We start from the raw sequence: 11,052 nt of genomic DNA, 5'->3' as shown, positions 1-11,052 counted from the left end.
TCTGCAGCGTTGTCAGTGGATTTGGGGAGGTTTGTGAAAACTAGAGAAGCTAAAGGTTGAATGAAAGTAGGAGAAAATGAGTGAGAAGATACAGTATTTATTCTTCTCACTCATTTTCTCCTTTATTTGTCCCTCTTAGAGCATCTCTAGTTTTCACAAACCTCCCCAAATCCACTGACAACGCTGCAGATTTCCATGCAGTTTCACTCAGTCACCCACTTCTTTCCATAATGTTCTCTCTTCTCTCTATTTGCTTTAGAAATACCTCACCCAGCTTTCACAATCATTATGTTTACATTAGGCCCTCTCTCTTTCTCTCTCGCTCTCTCTCTCTCTCTCTCTCCCTCTTTCCTTCGTTTCCTACTTTCTCTGATTCATCCCATCTTGTCTCTTCTTGCCTAATTCTTCCTTCTTTCACAAAGCCATACGTTCAAAACAACTGTTCACTGTGTATTTTATCAAATATACTAAAGATGTTACAGTTTGACATTTCACTCATTTCACACAGTTTCTTCTGTTTATCCATTTATCAAGTCTGTTCACAATTAAGCTAGACACAAGTACCGGTGACAAGTACAGTGACACAATAAATATCCAATTTATTCAAAATAAATTATTTTCAAAACTGGCTCCACAGAGGAAGAGAATATATCCTGTGCAAAACATGCACCACAATCTGGCCTTACAATTGATGACAACATGCTATTCAAATCCAATACGTTTAATACAGCAGAGCACTGCAAGTAGTGCAGCACTTAGTTTGTTTGACGTGATCAGTAATTATATTAACTTTACTGCTTTGCAACTTTCAGTAAATATAAATGACTAGACCTGAGGAGCAGAACACGGTGGAGGCACCTTTAGCTTTACAAGAAAGGTGGTGAAAAAGTTTCATTATCTGTGTAGAGTTTTTGATTCCCGCTATGTAGATTAACAAAATACAAACAAATTAATGTTAAGGCCGACGTTTACACATGCTTCATTATAGCTTCATACCTGCCAAACACCAGTTGAATTATAACTACCGTATTTACCACCGTAAACGTCACTTCGCCGTATAAGTCGCATCAGTCCAAATATGTCTAATAAAGTGGGAAAAAACATAAATAAGTCGCTTCGCTGTACAAGTCGCATCTATAGTCATCACACCTGATGCGTCACGTTTGTTACACGCCACTGCTGATAACTTGGAAATGTGGGCCCGTGTTGTGCCAAAAATCGATTGGCTGCCAAATGGCGGCCGCAGGAGCGTGCACGGGAGGATTTTAACAAGAATAACACTTAAAAACAATTTGTTTGCTTGAAATTATAGCAAAGGTGTGTCTCAGTCTACCTTTTTCTTAATAAATGCACTTTAATGGTAAAATCAGCTGCATTTCAAAAGTGTTCGCTGCCTCGGTGCTCCAGGAACGTGAAGAGGGAGGAAATCAGGAAGGAGGAATGCAGTGCATTTCTTCTAAATTTAACAAGATAAGCACCTAAAACATTTATTTGTTTGCTCGACATTATAGCAAAGGTGTGTCTCAGTTGAACTTTTGCTTAATAAATGCACCGCAGTGGTCAAATTAGCTGCATTTTGCCAGGGCAGCGCAGCAAAATTAAGCCGATTTGACGGTTGCTCCAAGCACGATCCCGGAGCTAGATGAAGATGGCAGCTTATGGCAAGCTGATTGTGTCATTAATAGCCACTTTTACCTATTGCATGACAAAACAGCATGCCACACTGCTCGAGTGCCATCTAGTGGCTGAAAACGGTAGAGTTCAATATTTTCAGTCAGAATGAATGAAAACAGTCACATCTCAGCCAAAAATTAGTTTATAAATATGGGAAAAAATCCATAAAAATGTCGCTTGGGTGTATACGTCACAGGACATGTAAATTATGCAAAACTGTGACTTATAGGCCGAAAAATATGGTAGAGTACAAATTACAGCACAACTTATCTGTACAAATAAAATATACTTTACTTTGGTTTAGGATTTTTACTGAACATCAAGACATATTGATATACAGTAGTCCCTCACTACTTCACTGTTCAACTTTCACAGACTCGCTCTTTCGCAGTTTTTCAACAATTGTCAACTTTAATATTACTCACGTGATTAGATGGTACAGGATAAAAAGATTTTTAAAAAACTTCTGACAGGTGCTGCCATTTTGTAGTTTTCTTTCAATAAGCCCACACTATAAGGCCAGTCAAAACAACTACACTACCCAGAATCCAACAGTGCTTCCGGCCGCTGCTTTCTTCCAAAATGGAGGGCAAGTTTTGCAACGCATATCTACGCTAAGCTCACAGAACTTTCAGAAAAGTTACAAATAATCCTGAAGCTTCCTGAAGCTCAATTATCCACGCGCACATCAACCTGGACGGGGCCGTGCGCTTCATGCTGCAGGATAGGTCTGCCGAACCAGAACTGAGCCCAACTGGAACTGAGCTGTTGTTCTGCTGAGGTGCTGAGTAAAATTTTGCAGTATTGTACAGTACATATACATATGTTGTTAAAATTATGTATGTTTAAGAGTTTAGAACATTGTAAGGATTTATAAAGCCTTAAAATATATATCAATGCACCAATCCACTTCTTTTTTTTTTTTTACTTCCGATTTGATCCCGATACCTAAATCTGGATATCGGTCAATACCGATCCAGTTCCAATATCATCATTGACTTTATATGAGGCTGTAATAATCTCCTCTCAAGTACAATTTGTACAAATATATGCATGCATGACCAAAAAGGCAACTTGAGGTAAGTTTTATTAATGTTGGATAAGTTTTAAAGTTAGAATTAAATTCTGCTAACACAAAACATGTTTGTTTTTATTCCTAGCTTTAAAGTGGATATTAAAGTGATTAATTTAGGTGATTGTTTAGTTATTTTATTTATTTTTAAATAAGGGGGAGATATAAGAATTGTTTTTTTTTCTTTTTGCACTCTTTTCATTCAGAGTTTTCTTTTTTGATTAATTTGTTTTGCTTATTTTGTTTCTTTTAAATGAATAAATGAATAAATTAATAAAATAAAATAAAATATTAAATGGCTTCAAACATTTTTTTTCAATTTCATGGCATAAACCAACAGAAATGTTCCTGTTTTTAGTATTTTACATCACTTTATAATGTAGCTGTTTTTGTTTTGTTTTTATATAATTTTCAAATCATATGTTTTTTATAATTGTCTACTGTTGTACTGATAAATATCTCCTGGAGGGTAAACTATATCTTGGCTGCAAGTATCACACTGTGAAATCCTTCATTTTCTACAACTGATAGTGGTTGGTCCTTAATTATGATGAAGTTTAGCAACTTCTCAGTAAACTTTCGAGCTCTGTGGCTTCAGTGTCTTCTTCTTGTTCAATGCGGGCGGGCGGTCTGATTTTGGTTAACCACGCTCAGTCTGTCCCTCCTCAGAGATGGGCAGACTGAGCGGGGCAGATTGGGCGTGGCTGGTCGGGGTCGGGCTGCCTGCTTCGGGTTCAGGGAGAGGAGCAGACCGCTGAAGTCACGGAGCTTGAATGTCCAACGTAAAACTAACTTTACTGCGGTTTAATGTGGCGCTATGGCTCTGCAGACATTGCACGTTGCTGTCTTGTTTTGTGGTGTTTAGTGTAAAATACTTCCACACAGCGGACATGATTAGATGAAAAGTTTGTTAGCTGTTAGCCACAGTGCTGCTCTGCTCACGTTGTAGCTGGCTGCAAACTATGAAATGGATTTCCAGAATGTGAGGCGGGTCTTATTACTCTGGGTTCATGAGACACGTCTCCGTTCAGGAAATCCATTCCATAGTTTGAAGCCAACCTGCAGAGCAGCTGGCAGGGAATCACATGAGAAGTTTCAACAGACACAGACATCGGAAATTTCTGAAGGTTGGATCAGAAAAATCCGATATGTAAATTATGCCGATACCGGATCGGCCCCATCCCTAATATAAATACTAAAATAAATATAGCGTTCCTACTTTGCAGTTTTTCGCCTATCAAGGTTCTTTATTGTCATTTTCTCGTCACATGTGGTACACGAGGAGGAACGAAACTGTGAACTCAAGGTCTTAGTTACACCCAAAAATAGCAACAATCTAAAGTATTAAAAAAGAAACAGTATTTAAGGACCTAAGATATATGCTAAACAATAATAATGTAAAATAATATGCTATATTAAACAGCAGCAGCCGGGGGGGGGGGGGGGGGGGTGTAACATAATCCCCGTGATAATCAAGGGACTACTGTATAAACATATTGAAGCCTAAATCAGGCCATAGTTTCTAGACGCTATTATTTTTACATCAAAAAGTCTGTATAGTATGTGTGCTCTATATTATAGGCAGTGAATACAAAGTCTTGGCTGATCTATTCAATAATAACATAGTAATTAAATGTTTCGTTGTAGCATTTTTATAGTTTCTACAGTACATTTTGTTCAACTACACACTCCCTTAAATCCTCTTTTTTTAGTGTGTCCAAACAATAAAAACATTTTCTATCTCTTTTCCCGTTTCTTCTGCTGCAGTGAAACAAGAAACCAATATGAACGATGCAAAACATTATGTTTAACAAGTGCCTGCAGGACGAGTGGACTGAGCCCAGTTCAGCAGCTCTGACCAGGGTTTGTGCAGAATCGTCTTCAGGGATTCAACGATTAGGTTCATCATCATCAATGTACTCATCAGAATAATATGTGCCCACTGATATCTCTGTTGTATTTAAGTAGAACATGTAGAGCTCCACTGTTTGTACTTTTTCTTTCCTCTCGGTTTTTTCTCCTCTGCTTCCTTGTTTCTCCTCCCACTTCCTGCCTCTCTCCCTTTTCTCTTCCTCTCTACGTTCTCTCTCTTTCTGTTCCGCCACACAGTAATATGATCTCGTCTATCAGGCCGACAGAGCCGTGAATCAAAAGACACACACAGAGAAATATAGTCTTAGAGGCCCCACCCCCACCGCACGCTCTTTCTGTCACTCTTTCTCTCTCATCTACAACATCCCTACCCCCAACAACCCTCCGTCTCTCTCTCCGCTCCCTACCCCCAACCACACAACTCTCTTTCTCCACATCCCCAGCATCTACCGTCTATCTCTGCTTCCCGCTTACTGAAACAACTGCACACACCAGCAACTGATACAACACGGTAAAGAGCTTTCCAATAATGATTCTGACGTTAAAACAACATGAAGCGCTTATAGGAACATACAAAACTGAAGTTATAATAACAGATCTTGAGGGATCTTTGTGGATCTCTCTCAGCTACTACCACACCAAATTTTAGCTCAATATCTGTTATATCCTTGTTGTGTCTGCCATTCCCCGATCCGTAGTGTTGCTCATTTGCGCATGCACTAAAAGGAATTCTTCCGGGTCGTACGGATCACCTTTGAATAAGCTAGATTAAGGAAAATGTACTGGTATCATTCCGTTTATGAATAAGAACCGTCTTAATTTACTTAGAAAAGTACGTGCTCTATCTCCGCTGATTTTCATGTTGCTAATTTACGCCACTCGTATTTCCGTTAAAATCATTGACATACTTACGTCATGGTTAAAATGATACGCAGCTTCACCACTGAGCGGCGCCGTTTCACCATGGAAATAATTAATTCTGTATCTTGCAGGTTTTTCTCATTCAGCCCAGGCTGGGGGTCAGGTCTAACGCGTCGCATATCATCTTAATGATTTGTAACAGAAATACGAGTGGCGTAAATTAGCTACATGAAGATCAGTGGAGATAGAGCACGTACTTTTCTAAGTGAATTAAGACAGTTTTTATTCATAAACGACGGCGATCCGTGCGACCCGGAAGTGCACTGCGGATCGTCCTTCCGTAACAGATGGGGGAATGACAGTGTCTCCTGAGGTTAGCTGGCTGTGGCAGCCATCTTGAATTGGAGTGGCTCCAGATGGTGATCAGTTCCAGAGGTTCGCTCAGTGATTACTTCCTGAAAGTTTCATTAAAATATGTCCAGTAGTTTAGGAAATCATTTTAACAAACAGAACAGTTGACTTTATATAATTAATGGCAACATTTTAAAGATCTTGCGATCAATTACCATATGCGTTGGGATCAATCTCAGCAACTAACACAACAAATTTTAAGTTGGTGTCTGTAACACTGACTCTTTTATTGTCATTTTTGTGTTATGCCAGGTCAGTTGGCGCTGGCAGCCATATTGAATCAAGATGACTCAAAGTTAATTAGTTGTCCACTGGTTCATGAGATATTTTGGTAACGGACTGATCCACAAACAAATACAGCGAGGAAAAAACACTTTCATTCTCCTTTCAGCAGCAGACAATTATATTAAAAGAGGAAAATATTAAAACAAAGGCTCGACGTAGGATCAGTTCATTTCATGCCCCGCCTGCATGTCATCGTTCACAAACAGCTTCAGAGTTGAAAGTAACTGAATGACTTTTTTATTTTAACCAGTTTGTTAAAAACACATGTAATTATCACCAGTTTAGAACAGAGGGGGTTCTTAGTGGGTATACTGTGCTTAGAAACCAAAGTACACCGGTTAGTACAATGTAATTGTCAATTTAGTTTGATTTTTAAGCGTATTGAACATTTACAAATGTCTCTGATGTTTATATTTGAATAAACGTACAACAAACTTTGCACAAGAGTTGGCTTTGTATTAAAAACATGTTATAGAATTTACAAAACAGTATCAAAGTAAAACATGTTCAAGTATTACTGTAAGTAGTACATACAGAAGTATTAATTATACAAAAACAGGTTTGAACCAACTAAATGTGTCTATAAAATGTTCTAAATGTGTTAACAATGACACGAGCCCATGCCATCATTGCCTATTACAAGTGGGTATACTTGATTTCCCAAGCTTTTCTAGTGGATGTACTCTATACACCTGCGTATCACATAGACTACACCACTGGGTTGAACCTCCTCTTCGTTACAATCTGCTAACGTTAGTTTAACAGTGCAAAGACAGGAAACTCAACCATTACGTTTGTGTGAGCCACCATTGCTGCACGTCACACCTCAGATCTAGACCTGAAGTTGCAGTGTTTCTTTTTCTACACTTTGTCAATAAACAATAACATTTGTGCACTATTACACATCTAATAATTCTATACTATGAATCACACGAAATGTTTTACAGCAGCTTTATCTGTATAGCCAAACAGGATCCACTCAGGCTTTTTGAAAAGCCTCAAAAAGCTGAAAACATGTAGTTGTCAAATCATTGCTTATTTATTACTTGACTGATCAAAATACTTTTTGCCAGAGATAATATGAAGATCAAACGATGTAGTTCAGCTGTCAGAAAAAAAACGTCTGAGACAACTGCAGACACCAAAGAGGTACATTTATCTTTAGCAGATCAAACAGAACTAGAAGAATGTGTATTTCCAACAGAGAAGCATTTTCCCCTCGATAGGTTCAGTCGTATTTCACAGAGATTTTGTCTGGTGACTGAAACGTTTAGTTTATCCCAAATTAACACCTCTAGAACGTTTGGGCTGGAAACTGCATTAGAGAACATCACTGTTTGCATTTACAACAGGATTAATTATGGTTGTCACCTCGGAGAACTACCAAGTTTAAAGACGTGCATTCAAAGTTCAGACTAAACGTGTTTTAAAATAAAAACTCACTCACCTTTTTCAGCTGTTTCTTATGAACTATACGCAGCTAAAGTAAAATGTAATAATATATGCTGCTGTTCGGCGTATTGTTTTTATGCTACTAGTGCTTTGTGTATTTTATTAACGGTTTTCTTAGTTCATATCTTAGATCTTATTACTGTTTTTCTTTTGCATTTTATACTTTTGTTGGATGTAACTGGGGTCCTGTGCACACAATTCTGTTCCACCACATGTACCACATGGTGGTGGAATGCCAAATACAGAACCTTGAATATAATATAAAATAAAATAAAATACACAAGAAATTCATAGAGTGCTGGCTATTCAAGTTCAAGTTCTCTTTATTGTCATTCACATCACATGTGGTACATGAGGTGGAACGAAATTGTGTACTCAAGGTCCCAGTTACACCCAACAATAGCAAAAATGTACAAAGAACAGTACATAAGAAGCTAAGATACACACTAAGATATACGCTAAACGAACACTAAATAATACACTAAATGATACGCTAAACTGTACTAAAGTATATTAAACTGTATTTAAGTATGCAAAATGGGGAAAAAAGGTGAATGACATGAAACTGGACTGGTTACTACTGTGTGTAGGGTGGGTTACACCAGTGGTTCTCAAAGTGGAGTCGGGACCCCACATCAAGTTCAGGGTCTTGGCATGATTTACACAAACAAAATAAAATGTAACAACCATAACAGCATTTTTTTTTTTTTTGTGACAAATGTAACGAGAGATAAAACATGTTATAAATACATTAAAATATTCTAACGGTAGTTGTGGTCATTATTAATTGGCGTAATTGTAATGTTAGCATGTTGCTGTTCTTTCAGCTCCTCTCTTCTATATTGTGATTTTATGAGATACATAAAAATTAAGTATTCAAATATGTACGAGAAAGAATTCAGTAAATTCAGGTCATTGTACAGAATCTATCAATTGTGGTTGAGATCCTTGTAGAAAATATTCTATTATAATATCATTTACCCCAAAAATAAACACTATGACACATCTGAGTCGGGGAAGGTTTTGAATATATATAACCAAAGATAAAGTTTCATTTCACACTCATATTTGTCTCTTTAGTGCTGCCATATTAAAATGACCTGGTGTCACTACAGCGACACAAATACTGTCTTCACATGTCATAACAATAAAGTTGATTTACATAAACTTGAAACATAAACGGGACAGAAACCCACAAAGAATGAGTACATCTTAGCGGGAAAACAGCTAAATGAATACATAAATGCGGAACAGATCTAGTTTTTTCTTCTATTATCTAACTACTTTCAAAACCACAAAAATGAGCATGTATTATTAAATCTAACTATGACTGAAGACAACACATCAGCTGCACCCAATTAAATAATTAAGCAGTTTATCACTGGCCTTCTTGTGTCTGTGTGTGTTGAGTTACCCACGCATTTTGAAAAGCACCCCCTCTGCGTATACATTTAATTAAAGATAACCACACGGAAAATTAAAAACAACTCAAGGATCCAGTCATCCTGATTCAGAAGTGCTGGAATATGGGATTAAGCCCTGGTTTGTGTTGTGGATTTGACTCTGACCTTTGGCCTCTGTGGAGGGAAGAACAGCAGATTTGAAGCCCACCAGAGGTTTATTGGACATGGTGGTCCTCAAAATGCTCTGCCTGTTATGCATCTCAACAGAACAGCATTTTGAACTCTTGGTACTTTGTTTTTTGGATTCCTTTTGTCAGTTTAAATGATCGGGGATGAAGTTTTAATTATTACATTACTAAGAAGAAAAGAATAAACACCACTTAATGCAGATACCAACTAAAATGAGCCGAATAGGGCAATTAATTACCATTTAATTGAATCTAAAGGAAGTATAAGGACAGGAGAGCACGAAGTAACCCTTGATGGTAACAAGAAGCACCAACCTTGCTGGTCCCAAACGGCGGGTCAGGGTAGGAGAGCTGGCCCAGTCTGGTGTGTTCTGAGGCGGACAGAGGCTGAGGAGGAGGTGGGTAAACTGTTACATCCATGGCTGGAAATACATCCACGTCCCGGCTCTGCTGGGCTTTGCTTTCAACTAGGAGCAACTGAGTAGTTTAAAAATGTTTAGCCTGTGTGAAACAACACTGGGAAACAACCTGAGTCCATAAGGAGCGGGGGTTTTAAAAGTTTTATGCAGGTTAGTTTTTAAAATAAACCTGCTGTAAAAGTCTGAAGTTTGGGGCTGACGCACTTCTCTACACGCCGGCTTCCATGCTCCAGTAACGGCTGCTCTGAGGACCAAAGTTCCCGGTAAACGCACTCCTGTCGTTAAACGGTCAAATAAGAGGGGCGCTTTAAAAAAAAACTGCGTTCTTCCTTCGTTTTGCCCGCGTCCTGTGGCGGAGTCCGGTTAGGATAGAGGACGTCGCTGAACCTGTCCGTGCCGGGCTGGGACTCTGAACGCTGCTCTGCCTCCGCGCGCGCACCGCTCATACAAAGAGCCGACCTCACAAGCTAGCGAAAGTTAGCTGCATCAAACCGGAAGTCTGTTTGGTTACAAAATAAAACACCGCGTTCCGCCATGAAGAATATAAAAGATGTGGGGTGATATAGCAAAGACAGACTCAGATTAATACGTTGAATATAATTATCAACCTTACTGATGTTTTATGTCTGTCGTGCAGTAATAGTCACTGCTAACACGCCCTTAAGAGTGGTTTTATTTTGGTAGGACAGCATTAAAGTGTCTGCTGAATGGAAGCACGTGCTCCATCTAGAGGAGAATGTCACAAAAACAAATAGTTTTTTTTTTGTTGTTTTTTTGCAGCCTTAATTAATATGTCTGAAAAAAAATCAATACCTGTTTGTTTCTTTATATTTTCAGCTTAGGGCTATCTAAAACTGTATGTTGCTCTGAGTGTTCACTTACACATACATGTAAAAATCTTGTCAGACCCATTTTTAAAAATTTGCTTCCAAGGAGCCACATTTTGTCTTCCTTTCAGGTGGTCTTAATCAATATCCCTTTGAGCTTTTATGAGTGCCCTTTAATTATTATTTTTTTAAATATTTCTTCGGTTTTTAACCCCACAATTGACTCAATAGGCAGCCGTGAGTCGTCTGATACAAAAAGTGACCTGAAAAGTGGAGAAAGCAGGTAAAGTGCCACACAGTGTCAGCTGCTACCACATTAAAATTGAGTCAATATCTATAAATGGACTAAAGAGTAGACATTTTTGTGTTTACGGTCAGATGGCTGTGGCAGCCATCTAAAATCAGATTGACTCAAAAAGTTAGATGGACGTCAAATGGTTACTTTCTAAAAGTTTCTACTAAATTTCTATGGTGGTTCATGCGATATTTTGTTGCCAGACAGTCACATGAACACACAAAGTGAAAAACATTAGAACAATGGAAATTAATGTTGAGAGTATAACCAGTGAGGTTACACTGTAACAGTGT

General features: G+C 38.3%; 1 protein-coding gene across 1 annotated transcript in view; it reads right to left on the bottom strand.

Moving 5' to 3' along the window:
- tox (thymocyte selection-associated high mobility group box) overlaps nucleotides 1–10,079 on the bottom strand; it is a gene marked incomplete in the record, with an annotated part of 66,735 nt that extends 56,656 nt beyond the window's left edge. Inside the window, 1 exon segment of the mRNA XM_037681544.1 lies at nucleotides 9,534–10,079. Coding sequence (XP_037537472.1) covers nucleotides 9,534–9,638 — 105 coding nt within the window.
- Nucleotides 10,080–11,052: the final 973 nt, after the last annotated feature.

The sequence above is a fragment of the Nematolebias whitei genome, chromosome 9 (genome assembly GCF_014905685.2).
Source record: "Nematolebias whitei isolate Nwh7 chromosome 9, NemWhi1, whole genome shotgun sequence".
Taxonomy (NCBI): Eukaryota; Metazoa; Chordata; class Actinopteri; order Cyprinodontiformes; family Rivulidae; genus Nematolebias; species Nematolebias whitei.
This window is presented reverse-complemented; position numbering and strand designations above follow the sequence as displayed.